At 38.0% G+C, this 22,956-nt stretch overlaps 1 protein-coding gene across 1 annotated transcript; it reads right to left on the reverse strand.

The window, feature by feature from the left end:
- Positions 1 to 13,608: 13,608 nt before the first annotated feature.
- On the reverse strand, positions 13,609 to 19,760 carry LOC137240095 (uncharacterized). The gene is made up of 4 exons (XM_067766016.1): positions 18,985 to 19,760; positions 16,332 to 16,504; positions 15,610 to 15,794; positions 13,609 to 13,902 (listed from the first exon to the last, which is right to left on the reverse strand). Exons 1-4 carry the CDS (start codon positions 19,758 to 19,760, stop codon positions 13,609 to 13,611), a joined length of 1,428 nt encoding a protein of 475 aa, XP_067622117.1.
- Positions 19,761 to 22,956: the final 3,196 nt, after the last annotated feature.

A 22,956-nucleotide genomic window follows, 5' to 3' on the forward strand; every position in this document is an offset into this window, starting at 1 on the left:
AGTATAAAGCGGCAGCGGAGACATTTACGGGTCGGAAAATTAAAGCGCTGCAATCGGACAACGGTCGAGAATATTGTAATAGAGAGTTTGATGAGTTCCTACAGAAGTTCGGCATAAAGCGTCGCTTATCTACGCCGTATACACCACAACAAAATGGTATGGCCGAACGTAAAAATCGAACACTTGTTGAGATGGCCAGGTGTATGATGAAGCAGGCGGGTGTACCTCCAAATTTTTGGGCTGAAGCCATTAATACGGCATGTTATTTGCGAAATAGGTGTATAACAAAAGCAACATGTGAAGTGCCGTATAAAATGTGGTCAAATAAAACTCCAACCGTGACACATTTAAGAATTTTTGGGTCAAAATTATATGTACTGAACAAGGACAAATCGAAAGACAAAATGCAGTCCCGTTCTTTCCCATGTGTAATGGTAGGCTATTCAGACGAATCAAAGGCTTATCGGTTGTGGTCGAAAGAAAAACGAAATGTAATTATAAGTCGAGATGTTAAATTCATTAATGAACCCGGTTTTGATAACGAATATGAAGAAATATATACATTTGAAAATGACAATAAGATCGAAATCCCAGTGAATTTAAGTAATTCGCAAGTAGTAGCTACAAGCGATAGTGAAATACGCAGTGGCAATAACACATCGGTTGTAAACGTAAATAGCGAAATACGTAATGGCAATAATACATCGGTTGTAAACGTAAAACGTGGACGAGGTCGACCACGGTTGCAACGTGGTCAACGCGGAAGACCGAAGAAAATTTATTCGCAAGCTGAGATTCCAGATGATTCGTCACAAAGTGACGAGCTGTGTGAAGTGAATTCAGAAGAAGAAGTTTTTGAAGAATGTGAGATGGCTAATTTTGTAGGAAGTCTTGATCCATTAACTTGGCTTGAAGCCGAGTCTGCACCAGATGCTGAGGTATGGAAAAAAGCAATAGAAGACGAATACCTGGCGCAAATTAAAAACAATACTTGGGAAATTTGTGAACGTCCTACTGAACGTAAAGTTATTGGCAACCGTTTAGTGCTTCGTGTTAAAGATGACGGAAAGAAGAAAGCTCGGTTAGTGGCTAAGGGGTTTGCACAACGTAAAGGGGAGGACTTTCACGAAACATATGCACCGGTGGTGCGTTCGACATCTATACGGCTTCTATCAGCTTTATCACCCTCGAGATACATCAAATGGATGTAGTTACGGCTTATCTTAATGGAGAGCTCAAAGAGACTGTCTACATGGAGATTCCAGAAAAACTAACTGCAGTTCTTGAAAAAATAAAATCAGGCGAGCCAATCGGTAGTAAAGAGTTAACAAAACATAGTCAACAAGTTGAGGAGACAGTTGGTCGATGGCTTAAACAACTTCAACATATCAAAAACCCCGTATGTGTGCTAAAGATGGCGTTGTATGGTCTCCACCAATCTGGATTAATGTGGTATAACAAGCTTACAAAAAGGCTTAACGAGCTTGGATTAAATCCATCTAAATATGATCCATGTCTATTTTCAAAGCGAAAGGGTAAGCAGTTTTTATTATTAACTATTTATGTAGATGACATTTTATTAGCATCGAACGACAGTACGTGGATAAAAACTGTCAAACGGGCTTTGGCTGATTCTTTTGAAATGAAGGATATGGGTATTGTTAAACGCTGTGTAGGAGTTAATTTTAAACAAAATTTAAATACCCATCAAGTGTTCCTAACACAGCAACATTATACTGAGGCACTACTGGAACGTTTTAATATGGCGCAATGTAAGCCTGCCTCGACACCAATGGAAAGTAACATCAAGCTTATGAAACCTGACAAGGCTGACGAAAAAGTAATGACAATGTATCCTTATCAAAGTTTGATCGGAGCGCTTATATTTCTTGCAGTAACAACTCGTCCAGATATTGCATTTGCTGTAAACTATTTGAGTCAATTTAATACTAATTATAATGAAGAGCATTGGAAGGCTGCAAAACGAGTTTTACGTTATTTGAATGGAACGAAGAATTTTGGTCTTATCTATACTAAAAGTTGTAAAAAGTTATATGGAGTTGTTGACGCCGATTGGGGTGCAAATCTTACCGATAGGCGTTCATACAGTGGTTATGCATTTTTACTAGCTGGTGCAGCAATTAGTTGGGAAGCACGAAAGCAACGTACCGTGGCGTTATCTAGTACTGAAGCTGAATATATGGCAATAACCGAGGGTACCAAAGAAGCAATGTACCTTCGAGGAATTTTAGGCGATTTAGGTGTTTCATGTGAATGCGTTCAGTTATATAATGACAGCCAAAGTGCACAAAAACTTATTCAATGCATTGGTTATCGTTCACGCACTAAACACATTGACGTTCGTCATCATTATGTTCGAGAGTGTCAGCGACGTGGTACAGTGTCACTATGCTATATGCCAACTGCAGATATGCCAGCAGATTTTCTCACAAAGGGTGTACAACAAATAAAACATACTAAGTGCAGAGCAGCATTAGGTATCGGTATTGGAAATAAATTCAACAAGGACATATAGTCTCACTACTTGGAGGGGAGGTGTTAAAGCATCAAAGCAGTTCAACTATAAAAACATGATTTTAATGAATATTGTTCAACTGTAACTTTTATAACTTGTTAATTTTAAACTTAACTATCTCTGAGTATTTGAGCTATTTGCCATCTGAATTATAATTTTTTTTTATTCAGTTTTTTTACTCTAAAATAAAATACTTGGTCGTATACTCTAAAATCGGCGTTTTATCACTCCTCACACCCTTTGCGAAAGTAATTCAGTAGGTATACCCCGGGTCTATTTTAAATTCCGTGCTAGCGCAAACTTATAAGCAGGGTGAAAATGCTCTGGTCAGTACTTCCTACATTCGAGTCAAAAGGATTGGTTTGGCCTTCCTGTCATAAAGCATGCACTAACAGATTTTTTACCCTGAATAAGTCAGGGCTACCGTCCCTTGTATTGGCTCTCACTGGTCGTAGCTCCAGATGTATTGAGGACGAGGAAAGCGAGCAGCATCTTCTGTGCCACTGCACGGCACTAAGTAGAATGACGTTGGCTGCTCCCTGCCAACCATTTTTCGATAATTTTGCGGAGATATCAAAGCTCGAAATAATGGCGTTAGTTAAATTTATTGACTCCACTTTGATTCGATCCGTGGTAGCGGGTGCAGTAAGGACTATTTATCTTATAGGGCTTCATAATGGGCTCATTAGTGACCTAAGTTTCGGGCTGGTATACAACTTCTCGGCCCAGCGGTTTTAACCTAATCTAACCTAGAATAGTACCGACCTTCAAGAAGTTCTCAAATTTCTGTAACTGGCTGCCATATTTAAATATCGAATTATTAAAGACACTTACATCGATTTCCGCATAGAGTGCATTTACTGTGCACTGTGAGCAATAATTCTCCACCTGTGTTTGTTTTTGAATATTCTCGATTTGTTTTGCGACAGCAGCTTGTTCCGAAAACTTCTTCTCCTGAAACTCTTCGACAGCCATATTATAATAGCGCAGTTGATAACGCACTTCAATGGGATCATAAACTAGAAAGAAATGTATAAATTCAGACATGGTGAGACAACTCGAGCAAGAGTATTGAGTATACACGAGATTTGTTCGATTGCGGCAGTACAACGTGGACTTTTCACTTTTGCTTAGTAAAATTCGCGACATCGACTAAAAATACTCAATTTCAAATCCATATAAATCATGACTTTTGCTGAGATGTGCTGTACTTGATGGCTTAGACAAACTTCTTACCATTGCTCTCAAAGAGTATATATTCTAGTTGATTTATCTTATTACGACGTACTTCTTCCTCGGTTTTTTTGAATGTATGTCCTTGATAATTTGAGGCTAAATTTTCCAATTCCCGCACATTTTCATTATAATTATTTACCAGTGAATCAGCGATGTTTAGAAATTCATAGGTGAACCTTAAAGAAAATGATTTGTCGTTGATTGAGCGCTATGTTTTACTGTCTTTAATATCCTTAGATTTTATGCCGACTTCACTTAAAGAACAAATATATTTGCTGTGAGTAGAGAAACAGAAGAAAATGGAAGGTCCATAATCATCTTACTATCGCTTCAAGCGAAAATATCCGCTCTGGACTGGATACAAAGGGGCAAAAATATGCCTTAAGGTGACCGGTGGTAGTTCTTGCTAGCATGAGAAAAAGAAACAGTTATAAATTCGAAACCAAAGCGAATCCAGTTATCCCATCAGCTGATTGCTTCATCTTGATAATTTCCAAGCAACGCATTGGTACAAGAAGATGTCAATTAATCGAAATCAACATTAATTTATTTTTGATTTGACATTCTTCTGCACGGCGAATAGGGTAGAATTCGCTTTGCCATCATCTTGTGTCAAGGCGAATTCAGTACCAGGTGTTATCATAGCAGCTGATTGCTTCCTCTTGATTATTTTCCATACAAAGCCTTGTACTACAATATGTCCGTTAATCGCAATCAATGAAAATTTTCTTGTGACTTGAAATTCTTCTGCACGGCGAATTGGTTGAATTCGCGATTAACGGACATGTTGTAGTACAAGGCTTTGTATGGAAAATAATCAAGAATAAGCAATCAGCTGTTGGGATAACAACACCTGGTACAAAATTCGTCTTGCTGTAAATGACTCGCTGTAAATATATACAATAAAGATAAATACTATCGCCATCATGAGTGACAACCAAAAACATTTGTGGTCCCACCCGTGATGCCAGAGGTGTGTATCGAAAGAAATTTAAAGTGAACATAGTACAGCGAATAAGAGGCTCCACTGACCGGATAATGTTCAAACGAATGGATGCAAACGCTCCGGTCCAGAAAGTACTCCTTTCCACCCCGTCTTCAAAAGCAAGGGAAGATGAAGATCGCCACTATTCCTCGGTTGACAAACCCAAACGGCAGGCCAACAGACGCGCATATAAGCATAAACACAGTGCTTCACCATCGCCACCAAAGAAGTTGTAGAACAAAAGTTAAAGAAACAATAGTTTTCATAAAAATTATTGTTCTGTACTTGAGCTCGAATCGAACCTGGAATCCTTTGTCAATAGGTCGATACGACAAAAACAAGAAAGTTTATGATAAATACTTAGAAACCTGGCCATCCTAACAGACATCTCATTGAAGAGAAGAGAGGTGGAAGGCGGGGTTCCATGAAGAAAACTGGCGAATAAGAGCTCAGCCGTTTGAATCTGATGAGCGCAAACAGGCCTTCAGCCTCATCCACTATGAGTCGGTAAAGTTCTATGCCGATAAATCTTTCAACAACACCATTCTCAGTATACAACACCCAAAACTCGCAGTTGAAGAAAACAGAATCCCCAATAAGTAACGCGTTACATTGGCATAACTTCAATCTGCGGAATCAACCCCGACATACAATAAATTTTACTGCATTTAATGTATCTTATATGATACCAATCATCTTTTTAATTGCAATACGGAAACAAAGCCTCTAACCCTCTTCTATACAAATGTCCATATCTACTGAAATTACGATGACAATTTGTGAATGATCGCAGTTATTGAATGGGGCGAAGCACTTTTACTAGAGGAAGAATAAGAAAAAGACCTCCACTGAGTTGGTAGGTGCTGCTAATAAATTTCAGCTAACATGAAACGGGGATGACTGGCGCGAGTTGCTATATTTAGAGGGGTTTGTCTGTTCCTTAAGAAAAAATAGGTCAGTATTGGGAGCACTTAAAGATATCAAGTCTTTTTCCAACTGTTTCTGTTTCTGTTGTTGTTGTTTTAACAGTGCTTCGCTCCATTCGCAAATCTTCATCAAAGCCCTGTAACGGGAGTCCACGGAAACTAGCAGTTTCAATTGAGATATTTCTGTTAGAGGCGAAGGTTCCACATTACAATTTAAAAGATGGTTGCTGTCATGTGGGGACACATCGCATCCAGGACATACATAACGGAGTTGATTCTGGACAAGTAAGAATTAACCTGCTACGATATCGAGAACGAACTTGGGCCAGAGTGACTCGTGTCTCCCTTGGTAGTCTGTTTTCTTCCTATTCAAGGGTTAGATGGTGTATATTCATAGTAAGTGTTTAATGATAATGTGCGGATTAGGCTTAACTATTTCTCTAACGTAGTAGAGTTGAATCTGTTTTGTTTCTGTCCGGGCAAAGCCATATTCTGCTTAATGTTAACGAAGGTCTTTGATAAAAACTTTACGATCCTCTTTACGAAAAAATTACATATAATTAATATATTTATTAACTTTTTAAACTTACTGTAGTATTGTTAAAACATTTTTATCATGGTCACGGAACCCATCATGTATCAATGACGTATATTTCATTATCTGTTTTATATCCACTTGCAATTTCTTTACCTCAATGCACTCTTTTGATAATTGTCTTAAAAATAAATCTATCCAAGCTGTATTCTTGACCTGACGCCTATTATGGAAATCCTCCACAGACCAACTGAACATATTATGTGGGATTTCAACTTTTCCAAATTTTGATTTGAAGCAAACCATAGTTGTGAGATAAAGCGACAGATTCCGCTGCGTATTTATAAATGCTTGCTCAATAGCCAGTCGTCTTATGAATTGGAAATGTTTCCGTATATTATAGACTCGTTTTGTTGGTGGTGGTTCGATTGGTATTTGTTCCTTAGACATACGCTCATGGGAAATGTATGAATCATTTAAATCACGTAATGTACTTAAGCTCCCAACAATTTCACTTGTTGATCCTGAATGCCCATACAAATGAATGGATTGTGAAGATCCCTGTCGATATGTGCTTCGTCGTTTTGGTGTATCTTCATTCAAAATGGCTGCATTTGAATAATGCGAAACTCCCTCATGCTCAGACATGTTAATTTTCTTATTTCGTAATTCAAGTTTAGCTCGAGATACGTCGAATATTTCTGTATCTCTTTGTATAAAATATAAAGCGATTATAGCACCTCAAAGATTATTTTCTTCTGTCACTACAAAAATAAACAAAATTATTTAAAATTGTGATAAGTGAAATATATAAAAATGAAACATACAATATGAAACTGAAGTATAAGGCAGGCAAGATAAAACCCAAACATCCTGTACTGTTTAGCGAAGCGTGCTTATAGCATGATTTTCCACGAGGGGGTATATTCAACTGCATTTGAACGGTGCCTTCCTGATGTTGATGTTGTTGTATCAGTGCTTCGCCTCATCCAATTGTAAAAGATTAAACGCAAGGAAATGGGTTGTGTCTGATTAGACATCAATGTGCGAATTGCTGAATTGAATTTTTATTCAAATATTGTCAGCTTATTTATACTAAATTATTCTAAACATATTCTTACATACATATTTATATTTAAGCATAAATACTTACATGCATATTTACCTTAAGCATACATACTTGCATACCTACATACAACTCGATACAAAATATGTACCTACACACCTGTGTTGAGTTGTGACTTCTGTGGGAAATGCAACGTTCGCAAATTTGCTTGAATGCAAATTTGTTTGGTTGTGTGTTGTACACACACCTGTATTAGATCGTGTGAATGGCTATGTCAGCAAGAATTATCAATTGCCTTTTTATGTGTTGATAAACATTTAGACTATTTTTGTAATAGGGTAGCATATTAGCTGATTTAAATATTTGACATTAAGTTGTTGGCTGTTTACCCTACACAATAGGTGCGGTCACTCACAAATTACCTCTTATAAATTCTGCCAGGAGTCCGAGGAATCTTACAGTTTCAATAGGGTTGAACTAAAGAGATATGTGTGTTAGAGGCGTTATTTCCACATTGAAACGGAAAAGATGGTTGGTGTCATGTAGGAACACATTACAAGCGAGAAATATTGGGTATATTGGGGGTTGACTCTGGATAAGTTAGATTTTAACCTATTACAGTATCCAGATCGAAGTTGAGATAGAGTGACGCACGCCTGCCTGGGGATGTTTTCCTCAACGTGCGTCTACTATATTATTATTACTCCATTTAATTTATATAGCCTTCCCGAAGCCAGGTCTCTTCGGCACGTAACGGTGCCTAACCAACACCGAAGAGGTACTGACCCCTGATGGGGAGTGAGGGATGGTCTGAAGGTTTAATGTGGCCATATAAATCGTTCCCGATATGATCGGGCTAGCACCTTAATGGTGCTGTATTAGCGGAGAGTACCGAATCTATATCCGGCAAAGGACCATCACATCGATAACACTCCCTTCGGGGAGAAACCTTATCGCAACAACAACAACATCTGTCACTACCAATTATTTTTCGCCTTATTTACTATTAGAACGCTACACCCGCTTTGTAGGGTAGGTAGTCGAACAGCTCGTTATCTAAACAAATCTCAACTAAGGTAAAGAAAATAATGAAGAGAGAAGACATCACAAACCGGGGATTAATGTACCACTGACAGCGATGATTCGAAGCGGAAAAGCGAGGCAATAATGGAGTGAGGTTGTTTTGAAAGAGTGGCGGATTACTGATGAGCTCGCACAAAAATAGAATTCAGAAGAGAAAGGATCAGAGACGGGAATAGAGCTCTCTTATACCGGTCAGCATTAAGAGTTGAATAGAGTTTGTGAGCCGTAGCCGGTCCATGATACAGTGGAGTTGGATGCAAAGCAGATGAATGACAAGAACAAAGCGGTAAATAATTCTTGTTTTCCGAAGCGGTCTGAGGAAAAATCTCCGTGCAGAGAAGAGGGGCGCTTTAAAGAGAGTTTTAGAGTGCGACGAGATGGGGGAAGTGCGTCAACTTTAAACCCTGAGGCATGCTGACCGCGATGGCGTTGACTTGCTTCTCTAAAGGGCTTTTATATGAGCCGATTTTCTTGTTGATTTCTTCACGTACAACCATGATAGGCTTTATCATTTTATATGAACGTCAAAAAACCAGCCGGAAATGAACTCTTACTAAATCATGAAAGCACAGCGACGGAGAAACGCAAAATGTTGAGATATCATGTAGCTTGATAGTTGTAAAACGGAAATACTGAAGTGAGTTAGTGTTTGTAACAAGAAGGTTAAACGGCGTCTTTGGTTGTCCCCGAGATTACGAACCAAGGGACGAGGAGATTATAGCAAACGCTATGGACAAGTAGTAGTAGTAAACAGGGACATCAACGCAATGGCTAAGTTGTTGGAGGAGAAAAAACATATTAATGATGCTCCGAGTAATAAAGACAAAACTCCAAAATAATAAAGGGACGTAGAGGGAACCCCTTGATGACGCTGATATTGTGGTCATTGCCCTTATCCAAATAAGACAAGCCTATGCTCAGCGCGCGCGGTTTCGGAGTTTGTTAAACAAAAACGGCAGAAAGCTCGAAGGAGCTGCCAGCATGGTTAACATGTATGCTGTCTAATTTTATCATTGAACACCCAGCCGCGATGACTTTTGACATTCAATTTATCAAAGATGACAATGACTACGCACAACAGATTCGAAAAGTAAGGCATCCATGTTTGAGTAAGGAGCGAATTTTTCTTATAAATCTGTTAGGGTAAGACGTGACGTGTTTTGGGGCGCCGCGGCGCAAAGCGTGAAAGTTGGAGACAACTACTTAAATTTCATAGGCAGTAGAAACTGTCGCAATGTTAAATCACCGGGTTGCATAAAACTGTATGACGTTCTGCACTAAAAAAAATACTTCATACCACAGGCGGAAACCCCAAGCCCATTCGGATAATATCTTTTCTGCTCGACATCATACAGCTGTAGGAAAGACAAGGGAATTAGTAAACAGGGCCACGTCACTGACTGGGGTATTGCCACCACTGCTGTCGACGCTGGAAATCAAGGAACGGATTATGTATTACTCCGTAACACTTTGCGTCACAGTCACTGACATTCGCATGCGCATATGTGACCTGGAATCATGAAACGATCTTATTGTGCGAAAACAAGTTTTCGAGAAAAACACGCGTAAAATTTCGATTATGCAACAGGTAAGGAAGTGAATGTAAGGGGTGAAACCGAATATTACATACCCAGCTGTACATTTGAAATGCTGCTGTTGTTTGTTTTGTGTGCTTAATAGTGTTACAAGGCTGCGCAATAATACATATACATATGCTTCTATTCTGAACTAATTTTTCTTCGAGTTCTGATGGCTCCAGAAACATCGAAAATTGCTTAGTCATAATAGGGGCGGTGCCCATTTTTTAAAATGTGAAGTTTTTTCTATTTATTGATATAAATCCACTTGGGAATGAAATACCATTGATATAAAGCCCTTTTTGCAAAGATATAGCTTATTTTATTCGCCCACGACCCTTTTAAAAATCTTTTATATAAAAGTGGGCGCGTTCCTTAACCGATTTCGTTAATTTGTCTTCAAAGCATTCCTTATAGTAAAGGTAACTTCTCTGCCGAATTTTGTTACGATAGGTTTAACGATTTTTGATTTATGTTTAATAATATTTGTAAAATTGATCTTATCAAAAGTGGGCGGTGCCACGCCCATTTAAAATTTTTTTTTTTTTAATTTATGTATGTTTGTTTAATGGTGTGTTCAGTTTATACTTATATTTAAGAATTCATGATCTTTAAGCATGAAAACAAATACCAGCAGGATGGCCTAGTGGTTAAAGGCTACTGCAGTTTGACCACGTGATTCACGGTTCGAATCCCGGTGAAACCTTTGATAACATTATAAAACTGCCTGATGATGATTACGTTGGCGGTTTTCGAAATGGTCCATCGCAATATGCCAGTAAATGTTTCTTTCTTTTCAATTTCTCTTAGAAAAAACATAATAATTGAAATTCAATTATTATAAGCCGGTGTTAAGCTCATGAATTCTTAAATATAAGTATTTTTTTTTAATTTTTATCAAAAGTCTCAATATCAGTCCACACCTCAAATTTCAACATTCTAGGTGTGTTATTTACTAAATAATCAGGTTTTTTGTGTTTTCCAAAATGTTATATATATAAAAAGTGGGCATGGTTATCATCCAATTTCTCCCATTTTCAATACCAATCCATTCTGGGCCAAGATAAGCTCGTGTACCAAAGTTGGTGAAGATATCTCAATATTTACTCAAGTTATCGTGTTAACGGATGGACGAACAGACGGACATGGCTCAATCAAATTTTTTTTCGATCCTGATGATTTTGATATATGGAAGTCCATATCTATCTCGTTTCCTTTATACCTGTACAGCCAACAGTTATCCAATCAAAGTTATAATACCCTGTGTACAAGTACAGCTGGGTATAAAAAGAAAGTCGAAGACAAAAATTGCAAAGCGTCTGCCCAACAAGATGGGCCAATGTCATGAAGCGGTATCCACCTTCATTGAACTTCAGCCAGCAATATTAGAAGCCTTTGAAGAAATAGCAGAAGGGAAAAACGACAAAACTTCAGCACAAGCTTCTCAGTTTCAAGCTGCTATTTCTAGCGTGCAATTCCAAACGTTGCTGTTGTTGTTGTAGCGATAATAGCCCCGAAGGCCTTGGGGAGTGCTTTCGATGTTGATGGTTCTTTGCCGGATGCAGATCCGGTACGTTCCGGTAACAAACACAATAAAGTACCAGCCCGACCATCTCGGGAAACGATTTGTTATGACCACATGAAACCTTCTAGGCCATACCGCCCTCCCACCCCCTTGATCCATCAGGGGTTCGGGGTGGCCAGAACTGTTAATGAGACAGGACCCGCCACGGGTAGGTTGACAATTGGGTTGGTTAAGCTATATTGCGCTGGCAACGCCTTGAGAGAGTTGCGCTACACAAGAAACCACGCATCAGTAAACATGAATTAAATAGATGCAACGTTGATACTGAGAGCGTCTATTATTATAGAATCGCATTCTATATTCCATTCCTTGATGCATTCATAACTCATATCAAGAGCCGTTACATCAAACACCAAGTGATTTTCGAAAATTTCGGTGTTTTGTTCCCCAAAAATGAATACAACGCTGAAAAATGCCATAAACTGCATGGATTTTATAAAAGTGTTACGAATTGTTCCAAAACCGAGTTTGCAATGGAAGTCAAAATGTGGAGAAGGCGAGTGGATGGACAGAATTTTAAAAACGTGTTTGATACACTCGGGGTGGGTACAATTTTGATGATTACCTACAAAATTTGTATGCTATATTTCTTATTTATCTTATTTTATTTCAGATGGTGAATCCAAATGCTTTCGAACATTTAAATAAGATATTGCGCATATTAGCCGTTCTACCAGTTTAGACAGCAACACCAGAACGCACATTTTCTGCCTCAAAAGGTTAAAATCATAATCCGAAACCCCCCACCCCGCCCCCCGTAAATCCGCCACTGCTGATAACAGATCAATATGAGCCAAATTGTAGTTCACAACCACGATTACCACGAATCGCCATTACAGCTCTTCTCAGATCCGTGATTTATGCTGCTTTTTGCTGCCAGATGTCGCAGTAAACTGTTGCAGATGCGATAAGCAAATGCGGCCGCTGCAGCTTGCTAGGATATCTATAGGTATATAGGTATATAGCAGAAGAAATCATGAATAGGTCGATTCATATCGTATCGTGATTGCGACCGATACGCAGACATAGTCAGGATAAATCACCCACGGACGTTTTTTTAAACTGTGGCTTCGTTACACTGTGATCTTGCAGCCGCTGTGTCCAAGTCGCAGATACATAAATGTTTTTGAATTCTTCAAGCTGGCGCATCTGACATCCAACAATATATTGTTGCGAAATAGACTAGGCCTGCGAAGAGAGGGGAATTGTCAAGCTCACCCTTCACTATGTGTTCCTTTTTTGGAGAGCTGTCATCCAAAAGCAGTCTAAATTAAAACCACTTAAGGAGATATGCATATTACCAATGATAAGCACAACGAGAGCCTTAATGGGGGCGTATCCATAGTAGTTTAGTACTTTTTAAGGCAGAGCGAACACAAAACATAGTCCAGTTTCCGCCCTTCGATAGAAATCTTTGAGCCACAATAGAGATGGACGGTTGGCGTAATAGTGTATATGTTACTGTATATGTCTATACCGACGGTCCCAAATTAAAGGAATAGGTAGGGTCTACTTTTTATAGTATACAAGCAGATCCTTCAAACATTCAGATCACTGTAGTGCCTTTCATGCGAAAATCAAAACCGTGACAAAAGCAACAGGTATACTGGAGGACGCATACTTAAAACTGTAGTAAATATTAAGGCAATAATATCAAATAGCACTTATTCTAGAAATGTCCTGAAGGGCAAAGTATCATTTGAAAGAATTCGCTCAGGGCGTAATGAGCATTTATAGTGTGTTCCCGATTAGAGGAGGTTAGTGAATAATGATAAGTCCAATGACAAAGAAGTTCGGAGCGCTTGATTTATATACGATTTGGGGGAAATAAAAAGACAGGGTCCGGCGATGGGCTATCTTACGATATTGGACTATTTGACCAGTCTTGACTAGTTGCTGGCGTTATTTTGAACATTGTAATAGCTTAGTTTTGTTCAATTTTCATATGCGGCATCAATACATTCGGCGGTATATAAAACTATTCTTTCAAAAATACACTTGAATTTATTTCCAACATATGTTTGCAATCCTAATCGCAATTACATAATGAAGTTTGAAGGAATACAAAAGATTTCCGATTCAAACAATTGAGTTTTTAGAAAAGTATCTACTATTCTGTTTTAGTCTTGACTTCCCAGAAAGACTTGCATGCGATTGACTTCTTTTCGAGAATCTCAATGACAATTTCGACTGCTCATTCGCGGTTAATATTTCTCGAACTCTTTGTTTCATGTAAATACTTTCTGCTTCCATGAACTCGCGTCGTATCTTCATTTTATCTAAACTTGATCTCAAAAATGAATTCTTTTCGTTTATATCATTGAAACGTTGATCATACTCAAGGGATATTGTGGCGATACGTTGTTTGTAGTCCTAAAAAAAAGGATTACATAATAATTACAACTTAAATGTGCATTTCCATTAAAATGTAAAGAGCAAAGTAAAAGCGAAGAAACTCTCCATACAACAGGGTTGGGCGGATTGTAAAATTAAGGGTAACTTTAATACGGATTTTGGCTTCTCACGCCAGTAGGAACAACAAATGTATATGCCTGGGATGGAAAAGACCGATTTAGTCTTGTTCACTAGAAAACATAAGGTCCAGCATTGGACTACCCTTTAGCTGCCAGGGGTTGCCCTGCAGAAGAAACAAATCATAATACTTCTAAGAACCACACTACACAGTAAATTGTGGAACCTGCCTGTGGAGGAGAGGTTCGCCTTATCCACAAGTGTATGCGTGCGAAAGAATGCTGGAATGCTTGTCGTTGTTGTAACTGTAAAGGAGATACAAGGGTTTGATAAGCACATTACAAAACTTTATAAATTCACTGCTCCCGCAGTCCATTTGTCAACCAGAAGTACCCGAGGGAAATCCTGTTAAAAATATGAATATATCGGGGAAGTGGAGGTGGGGGCGGTATGGCCTAGATTTTCAATGTAATTACATTAAATCTTTCCCGAGAAAGTCGGGGTAGTACCTAGATCTATATCCGGCTAATGCCCATCAACATCGTCATCCTGCACATCTCACCCACGGACCTAGTTGCCATAAATAAATCTTGGGGCTTCGGCCATACTACGGCTTCATTTAATAAAGTGGTCAGAGTACATGGTCCCGTATCTGCCCTTTAAAAAGGATTCCAGATCCGCAAGGTATATGGTGGTTTTATGATGGAGGAGCGAACATCTAGAAGGTAATAAAAATAACTATGTGTTTGGCAAATGAGGACGTGGCTCTCCAGTAGTATGTGGCAGAGATCCCAATTCGTATTACAGAAATAAAATGGAGACACGAGCTACATGTGATAAATCAAGCCAGGGAACGTCGAATAAAGCGTGAGGCTGCAAAATTTGTCCTCCTCAGTGACTGTACATGCAGAAAATGCAGTTTGCAGGATGAAACGGTTATGCATATGCAGTATCCTTCACTTCCGAGCAGTTTTCTCTAATCGACTCGTCCATCGTCTTGTACATTGTAAGAAATGTTTCTTACTCTACTCTACGTGCTGCCAGCCAGAAGCTTCTGTAATAAGAACACTATTGAAAGTCACATTTAAGATTTTACGGTGTAGACAAAGGTAGCATAATAGCGTGGATATCCAATTTTTGTCGCATCTGCTTATTTCACGTTTTCATAAATTTGGAAGAACGCAAGGTCTAAAACTGGGAAAGGAAATTTTCAAGGACTTCACAGTTGACCTCAGTATGAGAGGCCGCTGTTCCTAATATGCATCTTAATATTGATCTGCCAGCCATCTGATTTCCAGGTTGAGTCTTTTTATTTGGAAATCCCGTGGGCAGTGTGTAGCACTATATAAAACAGGTGCTTTGATTCCGCGTGCTGAGGTAATCTATTTGGCCGAGCGATTAATTGAACAGAGTATGGGTGTTCAGATGCTAGCCTTAGCAACGCTCGCCATTCACAGCTGTTTATAAGTACTGGGCTGACGAGGGAGTATTTGATGAGTGGTTACAGTTTCCAACCACTGATGTTCTAGACGTGTCGATCCTCTGGTGTGTATCAACTGCCTTGTAATATTACTTGAACGTCCAAAAATTTCCTTAACTTAAACGAACCTCTATTGTATTATACATGCATTGCATAGTACTTTCATAGCAGGATCTCTCATTTTGCATTTTCGTGGTAGCTTTGGCCAGTGCTTCTTCCAGCTTTCGTTCCTTCATATCAAAATAGGTCTGCCAATCCGCTACTTTTTGTTTTATCGAATTCATCTGGTAACGATTTTCGAGAGGATTTTTAACTGTTAATTAAATAAAAGTAAAATGTTCATGATCTACGTTAGTAAGTAGTATTTATTTGGGTATTCACGAGAGCCCGATTGAAAGAATATTTGATTATGTGATTATATTTCTTCTGATATTTACAAAGCAATGGATTCAAGAGGTTGATAAACGTAATTCACAACTTCCGCAACCCAATTGGTAACCTCACCTACGCGAGGCGAATCCTGTTACAAATATGAATGATCATACACATATTAATCAGGCGAGGCTCTGGCCTGCTTCTCATGGAACTGGGGTGGGGGCGGTATGGCCAAGAAGGTGCCATGTGATCATATTAAATCGTTTCCGAAATGGTCGGTCTAGTACCTCAATGGTGCTTGTTACTAGAACGTACCGGATCTATATCCGGCAAAGGACCATCCGAAGCGACAGCGCTCCCCAAAACTTTCGCACAAAAACAACAACAGATATGTAATTCTTAGCCAAATAACTTAATAATCAGCTTGACGTAAATACCCCTATTGTGATACATAAATTTCCAAGTATCAACAAACCCCAAGACGCCATTAGCTCAAGTTCTAAGAAGTTTTTGATTATATCTTGATTATGAGTTCTACGCCTCTTTGTAGCGGCCGTTAGCTCATTGATTGTCTGACAAAAGTAATCAATACTTTCTTGTAATTCTTCTAAGAGCTTATTCTGCATACCCAATAGAGCGAAGGCATCACTGGTAAATAGAAATAAGATAAAAATGCAAAATTATATTATTAGGTTTGTTTGTTTGCAATTATTGATTTCTTTAAATTATGGAGACAAAGCTCGCTGGCGTTATTTCACTGCATTGTTTTTAGTCGGTATAGGTTAGGTTAGGTTGGATGGCGAAGGGGCTTTTGAAATTAATTAAGGCACACAGCATGGACCCTTAATTGGCAGTGCGCTCTAAGATTGTTTTTAGTACGCCCCAATACTTAAGTTGGGAGCTTGGACACAACCGCTGAACAGAAAGGTCTCAACAGCTGGCAAGAGGTGACAGCTTAGCTCCGCTGTGAGCCTCGTTTAATTCGTTAGGATATCTTCGAGCCTAGAGAGCAGCATGAATATTGCTAGGGTAATACATATTCTCTGTGACCTAGTTAACGAGCTTCCACACCAAAGGCAATACTGCAAAGACCACCGAGATTTCCTTGGATGCTCCGTCTCTAGTCGTAACAGTAGCGTTTGTAAAGGAAACCACTAAAGTGTCTTTAAGGTGCTCTTCCCACTTGAGCCCATGAATCGGCTTACAGTGTCTAGTTGGACACCTACCAAGTGGTGTAAATGTTCAATGAGAGTTCCAGCATCCTAAACAAGTTTCCCTACTTTAGTTTCAGAGAGTACCCCCCTGAGTGATGCTTGTGATGCTAAAGGAAATATCTAACTCAAAAAGTATACTTTTATAGTCTCTGAATCATAACTTTCGACTCCATTCCTCCAGCACTGCGGCTCGTACGCGCTCCGTCGCCCTGCTTCCGCAGTACCGGCAGTTTGATTTAGCATGGCATAGCTGATGCCATCCCGACACTCTTCGATCCTACTACAACAACTGGCCGCCCAAAGCAGTTCAGCTACTTCCGCCATCATTTTCCCCAACTGGTGCCGACCACCTCTTTTTGAAAAACTGCAGGTCCAGTACATAAATTCTGTCGGAGTTAATGGGACTCGTAATTGACCAAGGATTGACAGAGTGTTATGGCATCCGCTTATCATAAATTTGTGCTTAACCGCCTGGGCGATTTTGGCGGCTTTATAACTAATACCGCCAACTATCCCTATTTCGTGATATCTGACGCCTATTGGGAGCCCCAAGCGAGGCCAAGTCTTCCTACACTTGTCTCTTCCCACCCACTTCTGCTTCTAAACTGTGGTTTCGATCGGATCGTCTTCGTCCATCTGCATAACATGATCTAGCCAGCGAAACTTTTTGGCTTTAATTTGCTGCACTATATTTATATTGTTACGAATATTAGCAACACTAAGGGGTACTGTCATCTCTAAGGCGATGCTAAGAGTGATTTTTATGCACATCCATAAATCAATCATTATGTATCTACATAAACGAATCAAGCATTAGGTCTACACATATGTGCGTACACGCAGCGGAGAAGCAACGCACAACCACATGCGGATATCTCATCTGAGATATGCAATTATAATTGTGGAAGTATCGCTCCCAAACACACGCGTGTATGAGCGCTATACACGTACATCTGTAGTTATAATTATAACAGATAACCAACTAGTAGATTCTAGAATAAAAGCGCCTAGAAGATGCAACGAGGAAATCAAAGAGTATAAAAGGCAGCAATAGTAGAGGCGCTACAACCAGTTTTGATTAAGCACGCTATCTGTCGAGCAATAGTAGAGGTATTTATTGTGAAGTACTTTAATAAAGGCCATTTTGCATTATTAAATATTGGAGTTATTTATTCAACAGTTTAGTGATTCGAACTTAGCAGAAGGTTGCAAATAAGAGGATTTGCAGTAAATTCATTACAATATATATGTAAAGCTCATCACTATGTCTCCCTCGATACTCCCCGTCGATATTACGGACAGTCTCATAAATCTTCCGTAGAACTTTTCTATCGAATACACCAAGATCCATCTCAACTTCTCTCGACACAGTCCTTGATTCCATGCAGTACATCAGTAGTGAAACTCACTTTCTTTTTTAACTCCTTCCGAGATTGATATATTGGTAAATAGGTATTTATAACGATTTTGGTATTCAATAACCACTTTTTATCGATTTTTCTTAAACTTAGTTCAGCTAATTTCGATCAATTGTAGAATCGCTCTTCCATTTAAAATAATAATAATCGTTAGCGTTAGCGAAAAACCGTGAGTTATAATCTCGTCAAATCGTATCGTTATATGTAAGTGAATTCCACCACAGCATTGGAATTCTCTAACTTTTGTCGATGCGATATGATTTCTCACCTGCGATAACGAATATGCCCTTCGCTAACTCAGTTAACATCTATTCTTCTATTATTTTTAGCAACAGTAGCTGATAATAAATTAACAAATATCGATAAAATAAAATGTATTGAAAATCGAAATCGTTATATTTATCGATTCGTTATATAGCGATGGCGAATGTATATGCAAGTAAAAAAAAAAATACCGCCAGTAACATCATGAAATAAGCGTATATTCATCACTTACTATATCGTAGTTAAAGTTTCCGATGCAAGGTAATCGTTATCCGGGTAGAAACTCATTAATATCAATTTAATTAGACGCGCCAATTCCATTATATCACTTCGTAACTTGAATGCATCCAAACATTCCTCTGTTAAAGATTTTCGAAATATATCAACCCATGCAATACCTTTCATTTGTCGTCTAGCAAGAAATTTATCCTCTGTCCAACTAAATATATTGAAATGCTCATAACTTGATATTTTTAATTCCTTCATTTTACATGTATTCAATTTGTAGATGGTATATAATGCATTATTTATATCGTTGCCCAATTTCTGTATTGAATATAAACGAACTGTATCATTATGCGACCCAGTTTTTTCCTTTACTGAAATCCAAAAAGCTTCGGGATCTATAATGGTGAATGTTCTGCCAAATGTTTCCTGTTGTTGTCTTTGGAATTCCTTATGAAATAGGGTCCAACGTGATCTTTTCACTGATTCCAAAGCAAAATCGGAAATTTCTTCAATCTCCTTATCTTCTATCTCTTGTTCCACCGGAAGCACGTCTACAGTTGTTTCCGGATTTTCCGACAAAAATTTATTTATTACAGAATTTCGAAAAGCATTTGGTATACGATTTAAGGAGCCTTCCACGACACTCATGATTTGCTTGCGATCTTCTTCATCCATGTCGTATTGGAGCAAATCAACAACATCAACTTCTCCGTCATTATAAATACTGTGGCGTAAATTCGCCATGCTCTGTCTGATTCTCTTCTCATCTGCTTGGGTCATTTTCTTTTTTTCTGCTTGGACAAGTACAAGTTGATGCTTCGAAGTGTATGCGATTATCGAAATTCGCGCTAATAAAAGACCGTATAATATATGTATATCAACTATAAAGCGGTTCCCGTATATATCCCAATATCAGCCGAGTATATTAAAGAAAAATATATATACATATATATGTTTAGGTGCGAATCACGAAACCCCTGCGCGCTATGTTGAAAAAAAAAACGTTTTTTGGTTTTTTGAAAGGAAAAAATTATTGGAAAAATCAAAGTCATTTGGATAGAGATAAAGTGAATTGTGAAATAGGGTATGTTCGCACTTGATGGAAGCTCTCGATATTCGGTATTTAATTAGCATAAACGATACACAACATGTAGGACACACTCCTAAATTCTATTCTTTGAACTAGCTCACCTATCAGATCCCTTCTCTCATTCTAAGCGAAATATTTTGTGAAAGGAACACACGAACTTGCGAGAAAACTTACGAGAACGCAGAGAAAAGCCTGCAGAGTGACACTATTTACAGAAAGGAAAACGCCATGAGTTTTAAGTAAAAATATTTGCGTATCAACCAAGAAACCAATTCAGCTTTTTACTTTGGACCAAATGACAAGAGGAAGTCAAAAAAATACATTTGTAAATGCAGTCGACAAACGGTGCTCATAGAGAACAGCCATAGTCGATCGCTTTCTCATTAACAGTTTAGCTGTTGCTACTATTCTTTATATTCTCTTTTAACACTTCGTTCGCACGTGGTTGGCTTACTTATCCTTAATTACTGGTGCATTAAGTAAGTGGTGAAGAGTTACCTTTAGTGTAAGATGTCGGCATCCTCTGGAGGAAACTATTATTCTTTACCTGATCCAAAAGATAGTTCCTGTAAATCTCCAAATTAGAAGAGAAAGAAAAGTGCAGTGAACATTAATAGCACTACTTCGTTCCCATTAATAGGCCAAAAAACCCCCAATTCAAGACGCAGTGCCCTAAATATGTAACAATGAAGAGTACAGTGCCAGATAAACCTATTAACAACTACAATATATTTCTCGTTGCAAAAGCAATCGAAAATATTTGTGCCCAACCGCCGCAACAAATTTCGTTCATCCGGGACGGAAACTTGCTACTGCTAACTAAAAATGATATACAGACAAATAACTTTCTTAGAGAAAAGAACCTAGTAAATGTCTGCCCCATAATAACAGAGTTGCATCCAACCTTAAACACAATCAAGGGCGTAATATTTGCACCCTCCCTACGACACCCAACTGATGCAGATATCGTTGAAGGTGTAGCATTACTCAAAATGCGCTTCACACCCAGGCATTTGACATATTGACCACACACATTCAAGTGGTAGCGTTCTTGTTTTATTTTCTGTCATAGCTCATGGCGATCCTTGCCAGGTTTGGTCATTAGTTAGCGGAAAATTTGCTAATAAGCAAAATCGCTAAAAAGACCATTCTGGAGGAAAAACCCGCCAGTTTAGCTTATTTTTACCAGTTAAATAGGATCCTGCGATTGATCCAAACCAAAGAAAGACTAACGTCTTCAAAAGTCCTTCCGAATATTTTTGCCAACTAAATAAGATCCTGCGATCGATCCAAACGACAGAATCATTCTCAATTAACCGCGCTTCCTCATACCATACCACGCTGACCCATGCTGTTGGATGCGTATAATAAGGGTGGAATAAATTTTTCCACTCACAGTAACGAATGACTGGCAGCGTAAAATAAACATTTTGACCCGACTGGCGGCATATTATTTTAAATAGCAACAAACTTTGACTGGCAGCAATGAACCAAATGACCAGAAATAGTTAAATAAAATAAGTATAAAATATTACAATAAATTTGGCGGCCTCACGGACGCTTAAACAAGAGCAACAATTTTTATTTTTGCTTAGGCATTTTTTTTGTGGAAAAATTAGGAGATAAATGAGAAAAATAATAAATAAAGCAAATTGAAAAGCTACCTTGTTAAAATTTAAAGAATTTTTATATATTTCAAATATTTTGTTAAAATTAAAAAAAAAGTTACAGCTATTTCTTCGGTATCAATAAATTACAAACGAGGAAGAATTTCATAGAGTGTGAAGACACAATAAAGGAATTTATAAAAATTTCTGAAGAAGTCCTTAAAAACCATAAAACTGTAAAGCAAGGACGGACACCGATTACTATAGAAGAGTATCGGCGACGGAATAAACTTAATCAAAAGGAAGAAACTCCTAAAATACCCACCCCAATAAAAATTCAAAAAAGGAAACAGGGAGGTAGACAATTATAAAAAAAAAATAGCTGAAACCTATATTTAACTACGAATACAATAGATTGACTAAAATTAAAAGAACAAATAAAAGAATTAGGAAATAGAAAATAAACAAAAAAAAAAGAGATAGAAAAATTTTAATTATAATTATTATTGAGTAAATTAGAATGCCGACGGATTTCTCAAAAAACCCCCTTAAAAGGGATTAAACTACAGCTTTAGAATTAGAAACTAGAAACTTTGAAAAAGAACTAAACAGTTTAGAAAAGTATGGAAGTTAATAGGGATGAATAGGGAACCAAAACTAGAAGACGTAAAAAAAATCTTACAACTACGGAAGAAAAAATAGTTAAGATGATTAGAATGGTTTTCCCTAATAGGGATTAAATTAAATTGTAATAGTACGAAAAAAAATATATATATATACTTTTTAATAAATAAATAAAATAAAATAAAACAAAAGAAAGTATAACTAGTTATTTTTTTTTTTAAATGGCAAGGTGGAAAAGCATACTAAATGGTATCCTAATAGGTATAGCAGGATACGAAGTCAGTAAGGAAAATTCTGAAGAGAAAAACCCTGAAAATAGAATAGTCAAATATGAACCACCAAAAGAATGTAATACGAAAAATGCTCCACATATTTCAAATGCTGGTTAGCAGTTTTAATCTGCGTTATCGTGCTATTGACCATTGCATTAGCTACGATACTCAAAATCTATATGAAAGTTAAATATAAGCAGTTGAAAAATGTTCAAGCACGTATTTAATATTCAAATTTAGCACCCTAAACCCTTTAAAACCAAACCCAAAGCTGAGGAAGAGCAACAAATAATTAAATAGTAACCCTAAAAATGTCGCAATCGACAGTAAAAACGGCTTCATTAGCCCTACCTAAATTCAATAGCAAATCAAGGATTTGCATA

Source organism: Eurosta solidaginis, chromosome 2 (assembly GCF_040869045.1).
Source record: "Eurosta solidaginis isolate ZX-2024a chromosome 2, ASM4086904v1, whole genome shotgun sequence".
Lineage (NCBI taxonomy): Eukaryota > Metazoa > Arthropoda > Insecta > Diptera > Tephritidae > Eurosta > Eurosta solidaginis.